Source organism: Lactuca sativa, chromosome 7, assembly GCF_002870075.4.
Source record: "Lactuca sativa cultivar Salinas chromosome 7, Lsat_Salinas_v11, whole genome shotgun sequence".
Classification (NCBI taxonomy): Eukaryota; Viridiplantae; Streptophyta; class Magnoliopsida; order Asterales; family Asteraceae; genus Lactuca; species Lactuca sativa.
The window spans coordinates 54,986,684-55,012,609 of record NC_056629.2 but is presented as its reverse complement, the minus strand read 5'-3'; the positions used below and the strand labels follow the sequence as shown (position 1 = coordinate 55,012,609).

At 41.3% G+C, this 25,926-nt stretch overlaps 1 protein-coding gene across 1 annotated transcript; it reads right to left on the bottom strand.

Moving 5' to 3' along the window:
• Window positions 1-20,260: 20,260 nt before the first annotated feature.
• LOC111883831 (F-box/LRR-repeat protein At4g29420) lies at window positions 20,261-21,148 on the bottom strand. The gene has a single exon (XM_023880154.1). It carries the CDS (start codon window positions 21,146-21,148, stop codon window positions 20,261-20,263), a length of 888 nt encoding a protein of 295 aa, XP_023735922.1.
• Window positions 21,149-25,926: the final 4,778 nt, after the last annotated feature.

The following is a 25,926-nucleotide window of genomic DNA, read 5'->3' as shown; positions in this document are numbered from 1 at the left end:
CCCCATGCCCACTTTTTAGTGTAAATTCAACACGCCCTGTGTTCCCCTCTGACTCCGAATCCAAACTTGATATTTCCAACTTTTTCGTTCTTTGCCCGATCATCCCGAAATCTTCACCAATGCTTCCCGACACTTCTCAAAGCGCGTTCCAACCTTCGGTTTACCTGAAAAAGACATGAAAATGTGCAAATAAGGTTGTTCTAGAGACTAACATAAAATGTGATTAAATTCAAGACAAATGAAGGACAATTATGCTAAATAGATGCATGAAATGGGACTAAAAGGTGTGCAAAAAGGTGCACAAATTGCACCTAACAATAGCAGTTAACTTGTGACAACCCGAAATTTTCTACCCTGTACAGTCAAACACTTCATTAAAAATCAAACTCATTTCTGCTATCATTTAGCACAATTTGGAGTCTGTTTGAGCGTTCTGAGCCTTGTACACTTAAGGGATAAGTGTTGGGGTTATCTGCTGAAGCTATAGTACAAAGATCGGGCCTAAAACACCTTGACCATGAGCTCACGGCCACCACACTAGAGTTTACGGCCGTAAACTCCATGTGGGCCGTAAACTCACCCCATATGATCTAGTTTTGGTGATTTGTTTCGTTCCTTCACTTCCTTGGCTGATTTTCCTTCAAATCCTCTCAACTATCATCCCGATCTTCACCTTAGATCTTTAAAACTAGTAAGTATTCTTCCTTGATTAGTTGATACACCTCTTAATCTTGCATTCTCTCATGATTTCATTCATGAAAATCATGTTTTCATAGATCTTCAAGAAACACCAAGAACACACACCAATGTTCTTGGCCAAAACCGACCATTTCAAGCCCCTATATCGTAAGTACTCTTGCTCTAGCTTGTTATGTACTAGATTAAACATGTTTAGGTCTTAGAAACATCAAGATTTGAGTGTTGGATGAGAGTTTACGGCCAAGGGTCTCCGAAGGCCGTAAACTCCCTTTAAGGGTGCATTAAAGCCCTAAATTCCTTCCTTATGCCTAGAACTTGGATTAGAACCTTCCACCAATGAACTAGGGACATTAAACTTTGAGTTGGTACTCAATACCATGTGTTTACGGCCGTAAACTCATGGAGGAATGGTCCCTAGGCCGTAAAGTCATGTTAAGGTCACTTCTTGGACCTTAAACTCATATAGACCCTTGTTTAACCTTGGAACACTTAAACACTTGAGACCCTATACTTTTAAGCCTCTAAATATGACCCTTTAGAGAGTTTACGGCCAGGAGTAAACTCCCCTGGGTCGTAAACTCCATTAAGTGTGGTCCTTGGGCCATAAACTCAATAGCAATGCCTTACACTCCTTTGTTGCAACCCAATGGCCTCCTAGCAATTGAATCAAAGTGTTTTCATGTCCTAGGGTGTCTTAACTTAGTTAATTAGTTGTTAAATGACTAATTGGATACATATATGTGTTATTATATGTTATTTAGGATCATTGTGTGTGTTCAAGTCCTCACTAAACACCTTGCACTTTGTCCAACACTTCCGTACAATCCACTCACTACAGGTGAGTTCATACCCCCTTAACCAACCTTTTAAATGCATTTACATGTTTTTAAATGCATTTATCAGGGGGGGATATAAGTTTAATCATACTAGTTATTATATCAATCGCATGTGATTAATAACTAGCATATAAATGGATTCACTACACTTTTAGCTTTTTTACTCAGTATACTATTTCAAAATGACTTCTCAAAACGTTTTTACATGTTAAACTCTTTATCAAACTGTCTTACATACTGTATGTTTCCTTTCAAACTCTGTTATAATTGTGTTTCAAACAAATGATTTCTTATGCTTTAAACTGTTTATATCAAACAAACTGCTTTTAAACCGTTTTATGATTTGACATCAAGTCATCAATTCTTATTATTAAACTTATCAAATGTTTTACAAAACTTCTTTTAAACTTTTATATTGGCAATTGCATGCATATATATATATATATATATATATATATATATATATATATATATATATATATATGTATGTATGTATAGTGATATAAGTAATGTTTAAAGGACTTAGGACTGCTAGCTCGCTTTAATTCCTTTTCCTTGTTTGGATGCGGCCTTAGGGTATCGGTTTTTGTCCGAATGTCGTCTAAATATTAGTTATATATTATGTATACATACATAGACATAAAAGTTCTATCAGTCAATTCAGTACCTTTGGGTAGCAAAGGCATACTTCGGTTATACACATACATTACTAGTAACTATAATAGGTATAGTTAGGAGATACTACTTGCTATTCCCCGCACAAAGGGAACACACAAGAGTTAGTTCATTCATGAGTCTATACACATATATTACATACTATATGAAGAGATTCTATTACATACTATATGAAGAGATACTATTACATACTATATGAAGAGATTCGTCTTTTATTTTGATTACTTATTTTCATGTATTATTCTATGAAAGAACACACTTGTATTAAAATTATACTATTAATGCAATGGATGATGTTGTTGCTTGTTTACTACTTTACATTGTTGTGATACTATACATGACGTCCTCTGCCCCAGAACGTTTCCGCTGTTCTTGGTTTCGGGGTGTGACATAACTCATAATTAAATATACCTAAGAAATACTCATTATGTAATATTATTTATGCATTAGTGAATTACTATATATTAAAAGATGGAAAATATTTAACAGATTTGAAATTATGATAAGTCTATTTTATGAAAATACTAAATTGTCGTAAATTTGTAACGCCCCGACTCTCAGGTATTAATTTTCAGCTTTATTTTTTTCATATTGAAAAGTCTACTCGATGAGTTGGATGCCCTGACTCGTCGAGTGGGAACGTTTTTTGCCATGTGTTTAAGTGACCAACTCGGTGAGTCGGAGGACACGACTCGACGAGTTGGAACTGAAGGATGAAATCCTAATTTTCGGGGTTTTGCACCCCATTTTAAGGATCCTTTGCCTCCTTAGCCTCCCCTTACAACCCCTTGTGAGTCAAGAAACCCTAATTCGTGTGTGTGCTCCATTCTTGTGTGATTTTCAAGCTTGGAAGGTGACTCTTCTGCTTCTTGGCATCAGTTTGAAGGTAACAAGTCGTTACCTTGACCTTCCCTCTTTCTAGATCTCTTTATGTTGAAGATTAGGGATTTTCTAGCATGTATATATATATATATATATATATATATATATATATATATATATATATATATATATATATATATATATATATATATATATATATATATATATATATATATATATATATATATATATATATATATATATATATATTAGCCATTTTTTGGTATGGGTTAGGATCTGAAGTTTCAACTTCAGATATGAGCTTTTCTTGGTTTCTATAGCTATAAAGTATCTATCTTTAGTAAGTGTGAACCTTCCCTTTTGAGTTAAACCCCGTTATAAACTTGGATTTGACATTCTAAGCATTTAGAGCCTTGCATAAACGTAAAGTTTGCAACTTCACGTGATAAACATGCTTTGGGAAGCTTGATCTGCAATATGGAGCTTGGAGTGGCTTAAAAAGCATCTGAATGGAGAAAGGACTGAAGTGACTCGACGAGTTGCATGGCCAACTCGACTAGTACGATGAAGATTGTCGTGCAAGGATTTCTACATGGACTCGGCGAGTCAGTAGGATGACTTGGCGAGTCAGCTAGAGTTCTCCCGACTTTTGAACATGCATTAACTCGGCAAGTTGCAGGGAAAGTCGATGATTCAACAGGGGATTTCACGACTACTCAAGTTTTGGAAGGACTCGACGAGTCAGGTCAACATGGATCGTTGGCCTTGACCATTGACTTGGACTTTGACCAATGGTTGACAAGTTGACTTCTGGGGTGTTTTAGTAAATTGGATATTTATGGAAATGGTCTTATGGTAAATAAAGGTGGTGGAGTTCGTGGCCGTGGTTCGAGAGTTTGAATTTATCACTTCGATTCGACAATTAAGAGGTGTGAAACGACCCAAAAATACGACCTAAAAATTTCATTTTTCAATATAACCAAAAACCATAAATCTAAGTATCATATCATAAAACCACACGTGATGTATCTCAAACATAGTAAAAATACTGTGAGGAAAACTGTATCATATCTATAACATATCAAAATCAAGAACTGAATCAACTCCCAGGATGAAAACTGAAGCTGTGGTGTGTGCGATGCTTTCATTCCGAGCTCTTCCCTTTGCTTGCGGAAGTGCCTGAAACCAAAACTGAAACTGTAAGCACGAAGCTTAGTGAGCTCCCCCAAACTACCACATACCATACAATAACATATAAAGCACATACTGGGGCCTTGCCCCCTCCATCGGACCGAAGTCCGAAGCTGACTGACTGGGACCTTGTCCCCTCCATCGGACCGATGTCCGAATCTGACTGACTGGAACCTTGTCCCTTCCATCGGACTAAAGTCCGAAGCTGACTGACTGGGACCTTGTCCCCTCCATCGGATCGATGTCCGAAGCTGACTGACTAAACATAGCATAACATGTCAACTAGCATAAACACATACATCCTGTCTGAGCCACGAAGGCGTCAAACATACTAACTACTACATTGGACCGGAGTCCTGAAACTAATACTAGCTGAACGGGCCGGCATTGTGGCCTTAGACCCGGTTCCTACTGGAAGGAGACTCACCTCGTGAACTGGCTGCTGTGTGTAGGGCTCTGGAATCTATCTGCTGGTGCTCCGGTATCTCCCCGGCTACAAGTCCATAAACACACTCAATCAATGCTAATCACTGCACTGGGGTAAAATGACTTTTTTACCCTTGGTCAAAGTCAACTCTTCCTGATCAAAGTCAACCCACAGTTTACCTGACTCGCCGAGTTGGGCCGCCAACTCGCCGAGTCCCTATTCTCACCTCTCGACCCTACTCGCTGCTACTCGTTGAGTATGGCATCAACTCGACGAGTTCCCTTTCGAATCAAAACTTAGGCAGTCTGCATCCGACTCGCCGAGTCATATGAACAACTCGACGAGTTGTTCTTCGAGCTAAGAAGATTGCCTTGGACTCGCCGAGTTGTATGAACAACTCGCCGAGTCCTTCCATTACTGAGTCTGACCTCAAACTCACTGAGTCCACTCTACCACTCACTGGTCCTACTCGGCATCACTCGAAAAGGGAAAATCGGGGACTCTCGACTCGACTCGCCGAGTCGTTCTTCAGACTCGCCGAGTCGCTTGCATGCAACAACTCAAAACTCGATTCTACTTGAATCCAGTGCATAAAACTTATAGATCTGGACTCCCTTAACTCGATTAGCACGTAAAGATTCTATCTTTACGTGCCCATATGCATCCATGAAGATAAAATAGCTCAAAAGCATAAAGAAAAGGCTAGATCTAGGGTTTTCATGCAAGGTATCAACAAAAGGCCATAGATCCGGGCTCTACAACTCCTAAATGAACAGATCTAAGGATATCTCGACCTAATAGGGCATCCATACCATCATAAGGCTTGAGAAAAGCATCAAACTAGATCTAGAAGAGTTCTAATGGGGTTTTAAAGCATAAAAGGGAAGGAAATCCGAAGAATACCTCAAGGAACTCTGGTTTGCCCTTGAATCTTTGCTCTACACCTCTTCTCCTTGCTCCTTTCTTCTTCTCCTTCTTCAAGCCTTCACAATTTCACACAAGAACACTTAAATCACTCAAGAACGGATTAGGGTTTTCTCACAGCTCTCTGAGGGTGAAGGAGGCGAGATTGGGGGCTATAAGGTGGCTTAAATAGTGAGCAACCCGGGGATTTAGGGTTTCTTCCAGACAGGCAGACTTGCCGAGTCCCGAATGTAACGTCCGCAGATCCGGGCTAGTCAATTTAGAGGCAATAGGGGTCGAAAACGACTTTTCGACAAAAAGATTATTTAGAATAAATAATCTTAACCAAGTTGTAGAATATGTCACAGGGTTTCCGTACATATAAAGAACGCCGAAATCCGAGTTATAACGAAGAAGTTATGACCCGTCGAAGTTTCGCGTCGGAACCGGCACGACGTCGGGAAGCGTAAATAGTAAATTTATGATAGAGCGAGATTTAGATTTAGCGCTCTAAACGAAAGTCGTAGAATATGTTAAACTAAGAACTTCGATAAAAAGAACGCCCAAATCTGACTTCGTATGAAGAAGTTACGATTTTTCGAAGTTTCGGATTAGCAGTATACAGTCCGAAATTCGAATATTAGATCGAGCGATTTTTAGCCGACACAACCTAAACGAGAATTGAAGATCTCATTATTAGTAGCGTAACAATAAAAAGACAGACGAAAATGGACATCGGATGAAGAAGTTATGAGATTATAACGGACCAATCCTGTCCCGGCCTGTTAAAAATATAACTTTAAAAATAAATTCAAAATTAGCCGAAGGAGTCTAAACGAAAGTTGTAGAGTGCGTCTCCACCTACGCATGGATATAAAGAACGTCAAAAACAGAGTTCGTATGAACGAGTTACAAATTATAATAGCATATTTACGTATTAAAATAAAGTATAAATCATATATACGTACACATATATATACATATGTATATATCATTAGAAAGGTATCGACGATGCGGTCATTATAAGACTAATGTTGAGTTCTTTCGACATTAGTTTAGTACAAATATCTTTAAATCTATTTAAAATAGTATTATAAAGGGGTGTTTAGTTGTTTATATAACTATAAGGTCATTAACTAATTATGGGGGGTAGTTTTTGTAAATTCAATTACTATAAATAAGAGGCTTGGGCTCTCATATTTCTTACACCATTCTCTTGATTCAAGAGTCATTCTCTCCTTATCCCCCGAGCATTTCGGTCCCTCGTGATTCGACTTCTCTTTCTGTAGCTTAGTATAGTAAGGTGAGCGCTGAAGCGCTACACAAATCTTTCTTAGAAAGATTCAGCGACGAAGTTCTGCCCATGCAGAGCCCGACTCCTAGCTAAAACCCCCTTGTAAGTAAGTTATGCTTACCTTATTTTAATATAGCTTATATTTAAAATTAGTATTGTTATTATGAACTTATAATAAATATTTGAGCTATTATTATAACTTATATAAGTGTCGTTATAATATTTTTTTTTAACAACTCGCGGTACGGGGAATCTGGTTTAAAGGGCCGCATAGGGTTGTTGGATTTCAGAAGTGCTATATGCCAAAATGGTCCTGCCCTCCGGTGTTTTATGTCTGGCCCCTGTCTGTACATAGTGGTTGGAAAATATTGTTTAACGCTTATATAATAATAATAATAATACTAAGACTAATAGTTGGTCACGGTAAATATTAGACTAAAATTTAGCGATAATAATGCTAGGTTTCGTCGAAGGAAAATAGAATCGTTAGAAGCAAGCGCTGCCCGATTTTGGAATCACCACCTTCTCAAGTGAGTGCATAGTTACTTTCATCTTACACATAGATATGAAGTATTTAATATATATTACGTGTTGTGAGTGCATAGTTACTTTCATCTTACACATAGATATGAAGTATTTAATATATATTACGTGTTGTGAGTGCATAGTTACTTTCATCTTACACATAGATATGAAGTATTTAATATATATTACGTGTTGTGAGTGCATAGTTACTTTCATCTTACACATAGATATGAAGTATTTAATATATATTACGTGTTGTGAGTGCATAGTTACTTTCATCTTACACATAGATATGAAGTATTTAATATATATTACGTGTTGTGAGTGCATAGTTACTTTCATCTTATACATAGATATGAAGTATTTAATATATATTACGTGTTGTGAGTGCATAGTTACTTTCATCTTATACATAGATATGAAGTATTTAATATATATTACGTGTTGTGAGTGCATAGTTACTTTCATCTTACACATAGATATGAAGTATTTTATATAAACTACGTGCTATGTGTGCATATTATCTGAATACTTGCTGTCTATGCTGGTTGGACGTTTTATACATGTTTTAAAGGACTTAAACTGTATACGTATCTTATATATACGAAAATGTTGGGTATGAGATGGGTAGATGAATGATGAGAGATAGAAGATGACGTGAGTATACATTGGCAGCTATAGACTTAGTGCCTATGGGACAAACACCGGTAGCTATGGACTTAGTACCTTTTAGACGTTGGTAGCTATGGATTTAATACCTGTTTGGAATTGGTAGCTATGGACTTAGTACCTATTAGTTAGACGCTGGTAGCTAAAGATTTAGTACCTGTAGGAATTGGTAGCTATGGACTTAGTACCTGTTGAACATTGGTAGCTATGGACTTAGTACCTATTAGATAAAGACTGGTAGCTATGGATTTAGTACCCGATGAATAGACTATAGCAGCTATGGAATTAGTGCTTTATGAACGAACATTGGCAGCTATGGATTTAGTGCCAGTCCCATGACCCTGGAAGTAAGGGACTTCGGAATAAACGAATGCAGGATAGATGACTCTTAGGTTAAATCCTTAAAGAGTAACGAAGATAATGGGGATGGGTAATTGGGTTGATTGTTTGATTGAACATAATAATTATATTATTGTGGGTTGAAAACCCTATGTACTCACCAGGTTTCCCAACCTGACCCACTCAGTTTATGTATATCACAGGTGACGAAGTGAAGTGACATTACACTGAGAGATTTAAAAGAGATGTAGATCACTAGTGTAAATCATTGTAAGTCTGTTTATGCTTATGTTTCGGTATTAAGGATGACATCCCAAACATTTTAAAATGAAATAAATACGTTTCTTCGAAAATGTTTTAATAACATATTTACCATGTTTTTCTGGGAACAAATTCCGCAACCTTTTTATAAAATGAAGTACTCTGATTTTTATAAAGCATAAACAAAATCGGTCTTTTCTGGCCGTGATTTTGGGGATGTCACACCGAATATGGACTCGTCGAGTCGCCGGCTAACACGTGCTCGAAATCCCGTCCCTACTCGGCGAGTCAGGCTATGAACTCGCCGAGTTCCTCTTGCAACTTCAAAATAAATACCATGGAATCATCATACCGGAGACGGGTCATTACAATTCTCCCCCACTTATCTCAGACTTCGTCCTCGAAGTCTGCTACGGCTGAATCTGCAAATATCTCTGGGTAGTGCTCTCTGATCTCCTCCTCAGCCTCCCACGTCCACTCAGACCCCTTCCGGTGCTGCCACTGCACCTTCACTAACTGAATTTCCTTGTTTCTCAAGGTCTTGGTCTTCCGGTCCAGAATCACGACCCGCCTCTCTATATAATTCAGGCTGCTATCAACCTGAATATCCTCTAGGGGAACGACTGCTGACTCATCCACCAAGCACTTCCTCAACTGAGACACATGGAAAGTGTTGTGGATCTGACTAAGCTCCTCAGGAAGATCCAATCGATAAGCAACCCGACCCACCCATGCCAAAACCCTGAAAGGACCAATAAACCTGGGACCCAACTTGCCCTTCTTCCGGAACCTGATGACACCCTTCCAAGGTGAGACCTTCAGAAGGACCATATCACCCACCCAGAACTCCAAGTCTGAACGCCTCCTATCGGCGTAGCTCTTCTGCCGACTCTGCGCAGTCTGCAGTCTACTACGGACCTGCTGGATCAACTTGGTCGTCTTGAGCACCACCTCTGTGCTCCCGATGACTCGCTGACCGACCTCGCCCCAACAAATCGGGGTCCTACACTTCCTCCCATAAAGCATCTCAAAGGGAGGTCGATCAATGCTCGCATGATAACTGTTGTTATACGAAAATTCCGCTAACGGAAGATACGTATCCCAACTGCCACCGAAATCTAAAACACATGCCCTAAGCATGTCCTCGAGAGTCTGAATCGTCCTCTCGCTCTGCCCGTCCGTCTGAGGGTGGAAAGCGGTGCTGAAATGGAGACGAGTACCCATCTCGTCGTGGAACCGCTTCCAGAATCTGGATGTAAAACGGACATCTCGGTCTGACACCACCGATACCGGCACTCCATGACGTGCCATAATCTCTCGCACATAGATATCGGCTAGCTTCTCTGCCGATATACTTTCCTGGATCGGGATAAAATGAGCACTCTTCGTCAACCGATCCACTACTACCCATATCGAATCCATTCCTCGTGCGGTCCTGGGAAGCTTGGTGACAAAATACATGGTGATGTCCTCCCATTTCCACACTGGAATGTCTAACAGCTGCATCTTGCCGTGAGGCCTCTGGTGCTCTGCCTTGACCTTCCTGCAGGTCAGGCATCTCTCGACATACCAGGCGATGTCCCGCTTCATGCAGGGCCACCAATAATCGGGTCGAAGATCTCGATACATCTTCTTCGCCCCTGGGTGGATAGAAAATCGAGACTTATGAGCCTCGTCCATCAGCGCCTGCTGTACTCCACCCCAGTACGGTACCCACACCCTCCCGTGAAGCGTCAGCAATCCCCGACTGTCATAATCAAACGAGGCTACTCGGCCCACTATCCTCTCACACTTCTGTCTCTCCTCCTTGAGGCCCTCAACCTGAGCCTCCTTGATCCGCTCCAACAATGGAGTGATCACTGTCATCCTCAAACACAGATCCCTGATAGGGGCTGCCGACACTTTGCGGCTTAGGGCGTCGGCCACCACGTTGGCCTTCCCTGGATGGTAACGGATCTCACAATCATAATCCTTTAGCACATCCAACCATCTCCTCTGCCTCATGTTCAGACTCGGCTGATCCATAAGGTACCTCAAACTCTTGTGATCCGTGTAGATAGTACAACGGACCCCATAAAGATAGTGCCTCCAAATCTTGAGGGCGAACACAACCGCCCCCAGCTCTAAATCATGGGTAGGATAATTAGCCTCGTGAGGCTTCAATTGTCTCGAGGCGTAAGCTATCACATGGCCTCGCTGCATCAACACTGCTCCCATACCTGTGATCGAGGAATCACAGTAGACTACGAAGTCCTCTACTCCCTCTGGCAAGGTAAGGATCGGAGCCTCGCACAATCTCTGTCTGAGGGTCTCGAACGCTGCCTGCTGCTCAGGCCCCCAACGAAATACCACCGACTTCTTGGTCAGTCGGGTGAGCGGTACTGCTATCTTGGAGAAATCCTGAATGAATCTCTGGTAATACCCTGCCAACCCTAGGAAGCTCCGAATCTCAGATGGAGACTTCGGGACCTCCCACTGCATCACGGCCTCTATCTTGGCCGGATCTACCAAAATACCCTTCTGGTTGACGAGGTGACCAAGGAACTGCACCTCGCGCAACCAGAACTCACATTTAGAGAACTTGGTGAAAAGTCTCTCCCTCCTCAAAACATCCAGCACCTCCCGCAGGTGCTCCTCGTGCTGCTCCTGCGTCTTGGAATACACAAAGATATCATCTATGAATACTATCACTGACCGATCCAGCATCGGCCTGCACACGCGATTCATGAGATCCATGAACGCGGCTGGAGCATTGGTGAGACCAAATGGCATCACCACAAACTCATAATGACCATACCTGGTCCTGAAAGCAGTCTTCTGTACATCCTCATCTCTAACCCGCATCTGATGGTAACCGGAGCGTAGATCGATCTTGGAGAACCAAGACGCTCCCTGAAGCTGATCAAACAAATCATCTATCCTCGGAAGTGGGTAACGGTTCTTCACCGTTACCTTATTCAACTCCCGGTAATCTATACACATACGATGCGACCCATCCTTCTTCCTCACAAATAGGATTGGCGCTCCCCAAGGCGAACTGCTCGGCCGAATGAAACCTTTGTCTAGCAGCTCTTGCAGCTGCGTAGACAACTTCTGCATCTCAGGGGGAGCTAGTCGATACGGTGCCTTGGCTATCGGAGTCGCACCAGGAATCAGGTCGATCCTGAACTCAACCTGCCTCTCAGGAGGTATCGGCAAATCCTCGGGAAACACATCCGAGTAGTCTCGCACTATAGGAACATCATCAACTGTCGTCTTGCCCTTCTCCCGGGCATCCAAGACGTAAGCTACATAACCGGCGCAACCCTGCTGAACATAGCGCATCGCCCTTGCGGCGGAACAAAAGGTTGGTCCGCGTTGTGGCCTCTCGCCCTGAATCACTAACTCTCCCCCACTGGGAGTGCGAACCCTCACTAGCTGAAGCTCACAATCAATCACCGCCCCATTGGGGCTTAGCCAATCCATGCCCACGATAACCTTATTCCCTCGCAGGGGAATAGGAACCAGGTCCACTGAAAACTGCTCATCAAACAACTGAAGAGAACACCCTCTATGCACTCTGCCGACCCTCACGGTCCTATCATCTGCTATCTCAACCTCTAATGGACAATCCAACTCCCCTGGAGCTCTACTAAATCTCTTGCTAAGCGCAAGTGATACGAATGATCGGGTAGCCCCCGAATCGAATAATACCATAGCAGAAATGTCGTTGACAGAGAATGACCCTAAATAAAACATACAATCATAAGCAATATTCAATCAATAATAATAAAGAGATGAAGGGAAGATACATACCCGTCACCACATCAGGAGTCGCTCGCGCCTCCTCTGCTGTCATCTGAAACGCCCTACTCTTCGCCACTGGCGCATCAGCTCGGCCCTTCCGGCCATCTGTAATCCTCAAGGTAGCAGGGGCAGGTGCAGCCACCTTCCCTGCTATGGCTAAACTCAGACACTGGGACTTTTTATGTCCCCTCTGATTGCACTGAAAGCAAATCAGATCTGATGCTGCAACGGCAGTAGCAGGGGCCATACAATCCCTGCTCAAATGTCCAATCCGACCGCACTTGAAGCAGCCGGAACTCCCTGCCTTGCACACCCCATCGTGCATCTTCCCACACCTGCCACATCGACTGTGGCTCGGCTGACTCCTGGACCTGTGATCTGAAACCTTGGGCTTTTTGCCCGAACTGCCTGTACCCGAAACCGCCTCCGGTTTCCTCTTCTTCTCCATCTCGAGATCAATCTCCCTCTCCCGAGCCCTAGTAATCATGTCATCCAGCGTTTTACAGTTGTATCAGCTCACAAACTGGCGGATATCGCTCCACAACATCTCATGATAACGGGCCTTCTTCATCTCCTCATCGGCTACGTACTGAGGAATGAGAAGAGCCCTCTCCCTGAACTTGGCGGTGATCTCCGCCACTGTCTCTGTAGTCTGGGTGAGGTCCTGAAACTCCCTAGCTAACTGCTGCACCTCAATAACCGGTGCAAACTCCGCCTTGAACCTGGTAGAGAAGTCAGCCCAGGTCATGGCGTCCAATGCTGCATCATCTCCTATGGTATGACCGACCTCCTCCCACCAATCCCATGCCCTGTCCTTCAGAAGACAGGACGCCAATCTGACCTTGTCCCCCTCGGGACACCTGCTAGTGCGGAAAGCGTTGGCCACATCCGCCAACCATCTAGTACTCGCTATGGGGTCCCGCGCCCTATGATAGTCCGGAGCTCCACATGCCCTGAACTCCCTGAATGTAAGGGTGCGCGACCCCATCATGGCCGCCACCTCGGCACGGAAGGTGCCCAATCTCTCATCCATCAGCTCTAGAATTCCCTCCTTGATCGAACCGAATATCACAGGAGTCTGCTCTATAGTGATGCGTGTAATCTCCGAAGAAAGAAACTCTCGGGTCTGCTCATCCATGCACTCGTCCCCCGAGCTTGAACCTGATCCCTCCCCGGCACCTCCACTGCCGGCTGCTGGTCTCGAATGCAAAACCACCATTCTGAAACACATCGCAACTAAATCAGAAAACTGAAATATCTCAAGGGATCATTGATACTATAACTAGCTTCCTGGTCTTGTCTCAGCCTTTCTTGATTCGAGTACGGATCCTCTGCTTTCAGTAGTACGGGCCCATACTACCTTCCACATCTATCCGTACTTTCCTCAAGAACTGCCTTGACTCCACCAAGTCACTCCTACTACTACTGATCTCTGCTACTCTCATCCTAGGATTGCCTTAGGGAAACCTCAGACTCAACTCAACTAGTCCTCAGCTGCTGAAGGCCTCCTTATAATGCTAATTAGCCACCACCTGAACACTATCACATGTGACGAGGCTCAGATAATCCTTCAAGTAAAAGACTCGTCCTTATAACGGTTGGACTCAAACAAGAGCTGCGGAATAGGGCCAATTCCAGCACTCTGGGATTATTCAACCCTGATCACATGTGGTGTGACGTGTTCACCTAATGGCTAACTCCCATCACCCAGAGTCCCACAAAGCACGAAGCAAGCAGCATTCGAACACAAGAAACACTCAAGCAATCCTATCCCCATAACGGGGAAACTGTACTAGCATACAATGCTAAGCTCATACTATCAGGCATAACCTAAACAGGCTATCCTACTGCTGTTCACTCAATACTAGCATGCAAGACTCATAAAGCTGTAACACATAAAGCAGGCACATAAGGCATCCTCCTAGATCCTTAGTCCTATACTAGCATGTTGTTCTACTGAAACTGAAACTGCACAAATAACTTGTATGGGTAATTTGGGAGTACTTACTTGAGCTCGGCTGATCGCATGCACCACACCCTTATCTCGTTTAAAATTTCTTTCTTTCTAAGAGCTTTCAAAATTCTTTAGAAAACATTTCCTTTCTTTAAAAATCTTTTTATCTTTCCCTTAGTTTGAGTTCAGATACACCCGGAAGTGTATCCGAATCCCTCAAACCAAGGCTCTGATACCAACTTGAAACGACCCAAAAATACGACCTAAAAATTTCATTTTTCAATATAACCAAAAACCATAAATCTAAGTATCATATCATAAAACCACACGTGATGTATCTCAAACATAGTAAAAATACTGTGAGGAAAACTGTATCATATCTATAACATATCAAAATCAAGAACTGAATCAACTCCCAGGATGAAAACTGAAGCTGTGCTGTGTGCGATGCCATCATTCCGAGCTCTTCCCTTTGCTTGCGGAAGTACCTGAAACCAAAACTGAAACTGTAAGCACGAAGCTTAATGAGCTCCCCCAAACTACCACATACCATATAATAACATATAAAGCACATACTGGGGCCTTGCCTCCTCCATCGGACCGAAGTCCGAAGCTGACTGACTGGGACCTTGTCCCCTCCATCAGACCGATGTCCGAAGCTGACTGACTGAAACCTTGTCCCCTCCATCGGACTGAAGTCCGAAGCTGACTGACTGGGACCTTGTCCCCTCCATCGGACCGATGTCCGAAGCTGACTGACTGAAACCTTGTCCCCTCCATCGGACTGAAGTCCGAAGCTGACTGACTGGGACCTTGTCCCCTCCATCGGACCGATGTCCGAAGCTGACTGACTAAACATAGCATAACATGTCAACTAGCATAAACACATACATCCTGTCTGAGCCACGAAGGCGTCAAACATACTAACTACTGCATTGGACCGGAGTCCTGAAACTAATACTAGCTGAACGGGCTGACATTGTGGCCTTAGACCCGGTTCCTACTGGAAGGAGACTCACCTCGTGAACTGGCTGCTGTGTGTAGGGCTCTGGAAGCTATCTGCTGCTGCTCCGGTATCTCCCCGGCTACAAGTCCATAAACACACTCAATCAATGCTAATCATTGCACTGGGGTAAAATGACTCTTTTACCCTTGGTCAAAGTCAACTCTTCCTGATCAAAGTCAACCCATAGTTGACCTGACTCGCCGAGTTGGGCCGCCAACTCGCCGAGTCCCTATTCTCACCTCTCGACCCTACTCGCTGCTACTCGTCGAGTATGGCATCAACTCGACGAGTTCCCTTTCGAATCAAAACTTAGGCAGTCTGCATCCGACTCGCCGAGTCATATGAACAACTCGACGAGTTGTTCTTCGAGCTAAGAAGATTGTCTTGGACTCGCCGAGTTGTATGAACAACTCGCCGAGTCCCTCCATTACTGAGTCTGACCTCAAACTCGTTGAGTCCACTCTACCACTCACTGGTCCTACTCGGCATCACTCGAAAAGGGAAAATCGGGGACTCTCGACTCGACTCGCCGAGTCGCTTGCATGCAACAACTCAAAACTCGATTCTGCTTGAATCCAGTGCATAAAACTTATAGATCTGGACTCCCTTAACTCGATTAGCACGTAAAGATTCTATCTTTACGTGCCCATATGCATCCATGAAGATAAAATATCTCAAAAGCATAAAGAAAAGGCTAGATCTAGGGTTTTCATGCAAGGTATCAACAAAAGGCCATAGATCCGGGCTCTACAACTCCTAAATGAACAGATCTAAGGATATCTCGACCTAATAGGGCATCCATACCATCATAAGGCTTGAGAAAAGCATCAAACTAGATCTAGAAGAGTTCTAATGGGGTTTTAAAGCATAAAAGGGAAGGAAATCCGAAGAATACCTCAAGGAACTCTGGTTTGCCCTTGAATCTTTTCTCTACACCTCTTCTCCTTGCTCCTTTCTTCTTCTCCTTCTTCAAGCCTTCACAATTTCACACAAGAACACTTAAATCACTCAAGAACGGATTAAGGTTTTCTCACAGCTCTCTGAGGGTGAAGGAGACGAGATTGGGGGCTATAAGGAGGCTTAAATAGTGAGCAACCCGGGGATTTAGGGTTTCTTCCAGACAGGCAGACTCGCCGAGTCCCGAATATGGACTCGCCGAGTCGCCGGCTAACACGTGCTCGAAATCCCGTCCCTACTCGGCGAGTCAGGCTATGAACTCGCCGAGTCCCTCTTGCAACTTCAAAATAAATACCATGGAATCATCATACCGGAGACGGGTCATTACAAGGTGAGTTATCCTCACTATACTAAGGGGTCGAAGTCACCAACGCCGACCCATTGGATATGTTATCCTAGCAGTTGGTTGTATGTTGAGTATGAGTTAGTGTTGCATGCTAGTTGCTATGCCAGTTTGGTAGATTTGTAGGACTACCTGTATTACTATGTGATTAGCTGTATGTGCATTAGTTATGTTATATGTCAACATATTATGTGGGTTGGGTTGAGGTTATACTGCTCCATGTGGTAGCCAACAAACCCTAGAGTATTCCAGATATGAGCTGAGGGTCGGGCGGGGCATGCCAGACTCATACTGAGGACTCAGGAGATTCCAAGATACTAGCTGAGGGCCGGGTAGGGCATGTCAGACTCGTATTGTGGGCTCGGGAGCATTCCAGATATGAGCTGAGGGCCGGCTAGGGCATACCAGACTTGTACTGTGGGCTCAATGACAATCCAGATGTGAGATGTGGGCACGGAAGACGATCCAGACTCACACTGTGGGCCCAGGTGTAATCTAGTCTGTAAAAGCTGTGGACCCAGTACATGTTATTTGTATATGTGTTATGTGTAGTGTATCGGTATTTTGGGGGAACTCACTAAGCTTTGGGCTTACAGTTTCAGTTTTTGTTTTAGGTACATCAGATGATAGCGGGAAGGCAAAGGCGTGATCGTAAAACTCCTCATGTTTATGACTTGTTTCTGGGATACTCTGATATTTTACTATTTTGAAAACAAGTTTTGTAATGATTAATGGTTTTGAAAAAGTTAATTTAAATTTGGCATGATTTTTTGAAGTGTTATGAAATCTGTTGAATTGATGTATAATTGTCCATGAACGACATTACTTTGATGAGTTGTTGAACTTCATATGTAGGTCAATATATCGTACTAAAAGTGGGCGGAACCTTCAAGTAAAACAAATGGCTAAAGGAATGAAGAAACATTGTTGGGAAAATTGACCACGCTTCATTGTTTTGGTTATATTTCAAGTTCTGGAGCTCCGATTAACATGAGTGAAGAAGTTTTAGAAACTAGACAAGATTTGCTACAACTTTTGTGTTTTGATTTTGTGTTAGTTATGTCTTATTGGTTACCAAAACTTGCATGGAAAATGAAGGATGCCTCCAGGCGTCTAAGACACCCCCATAGGACGCCAAGGTGTCTTATTGGTTACCAAAACTTGCGGAGCTGGAAAATGAGGAGACCTCATCGACGTCCTACCAGGTGTCTAAGACGTCCCCTAGGACACCAGGGCGTTATTGGGTCATCTCGTGTTGGAACAGAGTGTTACGTAAGGAGCTTGGAATTGTGAAGTACATCATACACAACGTCTATGACATCTCCTAGGACGTCGACCGTTTTAGGTCATTTTTCAGTGTATTTGAAGGACGACAGAAGGCATGCAAAGATGTACGAAGAATGCCTAGGCATTATACAAGGCGTCTAAGACGCCTTCTAGGACGTCCAACGTCCCACATTATCCAATTTCACAATCTTCAGTTACATACTATAAATAGGGACTTATGGATTTGTTTTTAAGGTTCCACCTCCGATTTTCAGAGTTTTTTCCTGTGTTTTTGAGGCTTCTAAAACCCTTGGAAACATTAGGAAACACAAATCTATTCCATTTCAATTTGGGTTCAAGGCAAGAGTTTATCGATTTCATCATCAAGCTACAAGTGAAGATCATTTCATTGGTTAATCTTCATCAATTTTCGTGAAATTATTTCTACTTCACTAAGGTTTAATTGTTCTATACTTTGATAATCATTAGGCTACATTTTTTTGATGATTCTAATTTTGTTTATGGATTATATTAATCATTTCATTTATTTCATTCAAGAAATTTTATTTATGAACCCAATGCAAGGCTAAACCATTAGGGTTACTTCCGGGGATGTTTAGGAGTTTAGGATGAACACAATTAATTATTACTTGATTCTGGTTAATTTCAATTGTTGTTTTATGTTACATGTGATGATATTTGGTAATGATAATTGAAATTAGGTTGTATGAATTATTTGATGTCATAATTAAAATAGTTTATTGTCAATTCATCATTTGTTCCAAGCTCAATTAGTTTACAAATAAAGAGAAGTGATTGAATCAACATATATTATTCCAACTTATGATATTAAAACTTAATATGGTAATAGGTAGTTGTAAGACACTTTATTGCTAGTTCACTAATTGTTCCTAATCTATTTAAGCATAGATAGTAAGACAACTAGTTGAATGAACATATCGTGTGCCCAAAATTATGTGTTACAAGATAATAAACCCCAATTGCATCTAAGTAATTGAATTATGATTTTAGGGAAGAAAATGTGTGAATCTAAACTGTTCATAACTGAACCGGTAGTACTCTAGTTTTCTCACTGAGATTTTCGTTTGAATTAATAAATTTCCAAGCTTTTTGATTGATATTTGCTTTAATCTTTTTTTGTGACAATTGCTAATAATACATTCTTTTATTGATTATTTTGACACAAAGTTTAACCACAAACTCATCGTGGATTCAACCCGACTTACCCTATCTACTTAGGTTAGTTGGTTTATTTTTAATTTAGATAACGACCTCGATCAAATTACAGAATATTTTACTTTTGAACCGTACATCTACATGAAAATCTTATATTTAAATTGAAATGTTTTTCTAATATAATATTTCTGTAATTCTGTTACACTCGTTATGAAGAGATTAATACTTTAAATAGGATAATAAGTATTTGAAATATATCTATGTTTTGTAATATTCATGTCCTTGACAAGTGATTTGTTCTTTTTTTCATAGGGCAAATTACGACGAAATAGCAACGTGCTTTGCCTTTTTTCTGCTCCTGTCGATATTGAAGTCGATTGTTCCTCAAATTGTTGAGTTGTTATTTGTGAGTCCATGTTAGATCCTTTGATGGCCGAGTTGTTAATTGTGACTTCACTTAAGATGCCAACTGATCAATATCCACATAAGCGAAAGTTTTTTCAAAGAATAAATAGTAGTTAGGCATCAGTAAACGTTGTTATAATTGGTAAAAGATTACAAACATGTTATTATTATGGGTAAAAATAATAGTAGGATGTCTATATCGGTAAAAATACCAACCAAATTGTTATTTCCTGCAATTTGCACTTTTTTTATACGTCAATCACCTGATAAATATAAATTGTTGAATGAATCAATGAAATGCTAAGAAAAGTTAAATAAACATAAATTAATATATAGACAAAGTTAATAGTGTCATCAAACAAAACTAATATTATCCGCAAATAAGCATCTGTTGATCCGATTACATATGACCATATGAAAACCTTATTAATAACATAATACCATAACATACAAGGGAATTCCAAAAGATGCAACAATGATTAAACTTATTTAAATAGTTACTTAGATGGAAACCTTATTTCCTGCTCAAGAATCCTCTTCATTTCATCTTATCATCTGTGGCTTCCAAATGATCAAAGATACCATCTTTAGTCAATCTTTCCTTCAGAACTATTTCCGTTTGATCCTGTTTTACACATCTTTATATTTTATTTGTTTTTTATATGGAATCTGGTTTTTCCTCCTCTAGCGTTTCTTAGGTAGTTGATCATCAGTGATCCAAACAGCTTCCATTTCTTCCTCCCACATCCCCCATCTCCACTTCACTTTAGGCCAGCGAGCCATGCACCTGTCAATGAAACCTCTCGATACATCACCACGGTGGAAAAATAAAGAGACATCTACCAAGTTGATACATTGGTCCATCACACAAGCCAAGCATGGAGTCAACGAAAGGTCAACTGTCATCAGATACCCACGAAATGTTTTCAATGCTTTCATCCCATCCCAAGTGCCATACCACAACTTAAAATCCGACCAAGCACTTGACTTAAAGCATAAAGAAGTCACGTTAAGGAAAACACAGAACAAATCCTTAAGGCTAAATTTCAAATCTCGAAATTCATGTATACCTGAATATCTATCCAATGACAAATTCTCCATTGTTTCTGTAAACGGAAACTTAATAAGTAAGGAGCGAATGTTTGAAGAACTGAGAAATAGTGTTTTCAAATTCTCAGAATTTTTGATTGTGATTTCGCCCTCAATACGATCAATGAGAAGATGGAAGTGAGACAACTTAAGAGCTTCAACATAAAGTGAATTGGACAATATAAACCTGCATTCAAATTCGAGTTCGAGGGTAATAAGGTTGGGTGCAATTACAGTTACATATGATGGGTGGATCTTGGGTTGTTTAAATCCACTAACACTTATCAAGTTAAGAACTTGAAGATTAGGGAAGCACTTATTCACTCGAAGAGTCTCTGACCACAATAAGATCCCTAACCCACAGCTACTCGTCGTGGATAAACCCATTCTTTCCTGAAGGTATACAATATGCATCCTCTCACTTTGCACCTTGCCTTCCCACCAATAACCAAAGTCTTGTATGTCCGTACCACAAATCCCCATAAACAAATCTTCTAACCACAATATGAACAGATTGTTGATCCTCTCAACATAATACCTATTCCTCTCCCACTCAGGGTTCAACGACCATCACCAATTGACATATCAACAGTCTACTTCACACACAGTTTCACCAGATACACCACACTTGACTCTTGGAACGCACTATACAATACTTGATGACCTTTCAAGAAGACCAAGCAATTTCATACATCCTGATTCTCAGAAGAAATCCTCGGAACTTCCCAATATGACTGTCTCCCGTCACCCAAAATCTCATCCGGTTGTACATGCAATTATTCTTACGGTCTTGGATCAGCACTTCCTCCCTGAAACCTCATTCATCAACCCACTATGAGGATCATCATAGTACGAAAGACCTCACTCTCACAGTCGATTTGCTGGATCGCCATGAAAACCAACAACTCGATATGCTCCTCTCGTATTTCGGAAATAGTAGCTAATACACAACTCACACCTAACTCAAACAAGATATACTCGAGCCCTCGCTAGTCACAGTACTCACCAATACCCTTCCCGACATAAGAATGAAACTCAATGCTCTCATATAACAAAATACTCTTGGTGTTGATATCGCTACTCCCTGATGCCCTACAGGGTTTTCTTCTAATCTATGACATCAGAACTTACTCACCCATCCTCTCAAAATGGGAAAAAGGAATTATATAATCATCAAAATAGAACCTCGACATCATAGGCCATCGCCCATCCACTTAACTCAAACTGCAATGCTCCACAATGCATCATCTCTACCCCTATTTGAGTCTTGCGACTCCAACTGGCACCCCACCAGTCAAAACCCTTGAGATCTAAACTCAAATTTTCCCACCCAGGGTATACTCCATTTAAGCTCAACCGTCATGGCCCTCTGGCCCCACAATCTCCCATCCCCACTCCCAGTCTGAATACTCACAACCGGGTAACTGATAAAGGCGAAAACACACTTTGCTACAAATCATGGTATCCGAACCATGTTACTTCTCCTCATACTGCTACTTAGAAACTCCGAAATTCTCCTTGTTTTGAGTATGGGTCCTCTGCTTTCAGTAGTATGGGCCCATACTACCTGCCACATCTACCCATACTTTCCACACGGAGCGTCCCAAATTTTCTAAGTAACTACTTAACCTTCTCGATCACCATTCTCATTACATATGCTCTCTCTCTAGCGAAGACTCACCTCTAAACAGTGCACTCATGTGTTTAGGATTACTCTCTAGGTTCTCACACTTCTCTGCCATCAGCTGCTGAAGAACTGCTCGTGATGCCAACCATCTACCTCCTGAATATCATCATATTCATTTAGTAGTTGACCCACATCATTCAAGAGTTCCACAAAGCACAAAGCAAGCAGCATTCGGGCATCAAATAACCAACACATGAAACCTCTCTTGCATACCACTCCACTCGATGCTCTCATTACTCAAAAGACATCACCGAACTCTGGCAATCTTACCTCTCGTGGATCTCTAGCTACTATGATAGAAGATTTCTCAAATGCTTGTCTAGGTATCTCTCCTAGATAACTCCTCGAATCAAGACTCTCTCTAAAAGATTCCTGCTAGGCACTTCAACTCAGCCTATACAGAGCAAATAGCATATAATATCAATCAATATCATCCCCTAGGTCAAGGCATCAAGAATCAGGAAACTCTAGCCCTAAATTCTAAGATACCTAACCTATCATCTAGCATGCAGCTCAAATATCTCATCAGAATCTCATGATACAAACTAATATTGGTATTTTGGGAAATCACCGTTTGGGCTCTGGCTGATTGTACACACTGGTCCATCTCGCTTTATCTTTAAAACTCTTACTTGTTTTAAAAAAAAATCATTTCTTTTTAGAAATTTTTTTCTCAAATCCTCAGTTTGAGTTCAGAGATACCCGAGAGCACATCTAAATCCATCAAACCAAGGCTCTGATACCAACTTGTAACACCGTAAATTTTCAAACAAAATTGTCATTTATAAATCATAAAAATTCTCATAATATATTACACAAAAATCCTTAATTATCAAATTCACAAAACACAAATCCATAATTGTTTAATTAATAATCCAGGATCCTCCAAAACATAACTCTTCATCTCATGTGTACAATCGAGCCGTCGCCTTCCCGTGATCCTGAGAAGTACCTGAAATTAATAACACATAACACGGTAAGCACAAAGCTTAGTGAGTTCCCCAAAATACCACATACAACACTTTAGCCACTCGAGGCTATAACTCTATAAGACCCTCCGGTCTATGTGTCTCAATGGGACTCTCCAGTCCCACGACTTGTTGGACCCTCTGGTCCGGTCTCAGTGACGACCCTCCGGTCTCACAGCTCGTTGGACCCTCCGGTCCGATCTCAGTGAGGACCCTCCGGTCTCACAGCTCGTTGGACCCTCCGGTCCAGTCTCAGTATCACATAATATAGCATATATACCACACAGACACATGCACAACTCAAGTAAGCACATAAGATCAATATATACATAGATTACAACAACAGCATAAGTCACAAAGACAATATGCACCTAACACATAACACATATAAACAAGTAAGATCCTCTAGTCGATAATGTATTAAGACCCTCCGGTCAATAATGTAATTAAGACCCTCCGGTCAATAACACGAATAAGACCCACCGGTCACACACAAGTTACCACACAAGTAAGTATAGTGAGAAGACTCACCTCGGGTGGCGAACAGATCCTATAAATGTTGCTACTGCACTCCGGCTTCTAACACTGAGCCAAACCCACAATTAACCCCATTAGGATTTAAGACTAACCTTCATATATTAGGTCTAAATATGGTCCACCAATTCGATCCATGAATAACTCAAGCCCATTGGGCCCACCAAGGCCCAATACTAAATAGGTCCACAAAAGTCCACTACTGGCCCAATTTTCCAAATTAGGCCCAAACCCTTATATGGGCCCTAACTCAAAGCCCATATAAATACTCTAGTCCACATGAAATGATGATTAGGGTTAAGTGTTCTCACTTAACCCTTTAAGGACTTAACCCATCAAGTCCATTTTTCTCCCTCTAAGTCATCAAATAATAGAATTGACATGAGTCATATCTTCAGTTCACTAGCCCAGACACGGGTCCCAATAGGCCCAAACCAACAAACCAAAAATTAGGGTTTTCAAAACCCTAATTAGGGTTTCTAGCCCAATAACCATCCAATAAGCCCAGATCAAGCTTTTGGGCCGATTAGGGTTCACTATGCAAGCACCACTCACTACCACCCCAGGTAGTGGTGGTCATCGGCGACTCATGGCGGCGGCCACCACCTCACGGTGGTGGTGGTGGGGGTTTTCCGGCCACACAAACACCCATTCAACCTCATAATTTTCGAAAACAATCGCTACATTCAAGCACAAACTCATGAACACACCCGCAACCACCTCCTATGGCGGCTGGTGGTGGTTACTTGGCAGCAGGAGGCGGCAGCCACCATGGTTGGCAGCCATGGTGGGTTTTTCTCGCCAAAAATACACACATAATTCCCAAGAACACAACAAACATCAAGTATAATCGAATGCTCAAACATACAGCCCCCGCCTAGGCAGCTAGAGTCGTCGGAAAAACTCACATAGCACCCCCCCCCCCACGGCCACCAACGTCAACATTGACGTTTCCGGCATCGGTACCCATAAAAAGCAGCGAGGGAGAGAACAATAATGGATTGTGGATGGGCTTACCCTGCATTTCCGGTGACTCGTGGCCTGCACAACGATTTCTCTCGGACCTCGGCGTTTCTCCGGCAGTAGATGTCGCGATGGCGACGTTCGGTGATCTCGGCAACGGCGTCGGAGCAGCGACGGAAGGATAGGTGGCGGCTGGAGCTATAAATGGCGGCTAGAGTCTTTGTCTAGGTTTAGGGTTACCAATCTAACATGGTGACGGGTTAAGAGCACCGGTTTTACCCGTGTTTCATTACATTTCTGGACTTTTACAAGATCAGCCGCTCCTCACCATATATTCTTCAACTTTAACCCAATATTTCCCTTTTTACCCCCTGAATCCATAAATTCATTACATTACAGGTCCTACAACTTACCAAATAACCCCTAACCTCATAAATCTTTACAAATTGAATCCGAAATTACCATTTAGCCCTTGCTTCCAAAAATATACTCGATTTAAGGTTATTACTCATTTATTAATTTCACATATTGATTTATTTAATAAACGGAATGTTACAATATATTTGATAAAAATCAACGAGCTTTGGTCATAAAGTTATACCTAAACATTGTAATTAGGGATAAAAGAATTTAACACATAACATAAATGGAAATAAACTTTGATTTTAAATGAAAATTTTTAAGGTTTTTATTTTACATTTTCAATTAAATCAATTAAAAACTGACCATAAATACTTTTCCAAAGAAATGAACGACGTTGAATTAAATAATGTTTTATAAAATTTGGTACAAAAAATATAAGACAATATTATGAATTTTTTTGCATTAAATAATGTTTTATAAAATTTGGTACAAAAAATATAAGACAATATTATGATTTTTTTTTCATATTTGTATAAACAGCTCCACCAATTATTATTGTAATTAAATATTTGTTTATAAATCTGTCACAAATGTCATGATTGTTTTATCGAACCTTTTGTCTTTAAGTATTGTAACTTTTTTTCCAATTTATTTATCATAGATAAAGATTGAATAAATCTAAGTTTAAAAAAAACAAAAAAAAAAACAAAAAACAAAAATATATGTGTTGTTTAGGTTAGAAGATG

Excerpts from the sequence above, each read along its gene's own strand:
- LOC111883831 (XM_023880154.1), bottom strand. The coding sequence starts at position 21,148 with ATGGGGATTTGTGGTACGGACATACAAGACTTTGGTTATTGGTGGGAA.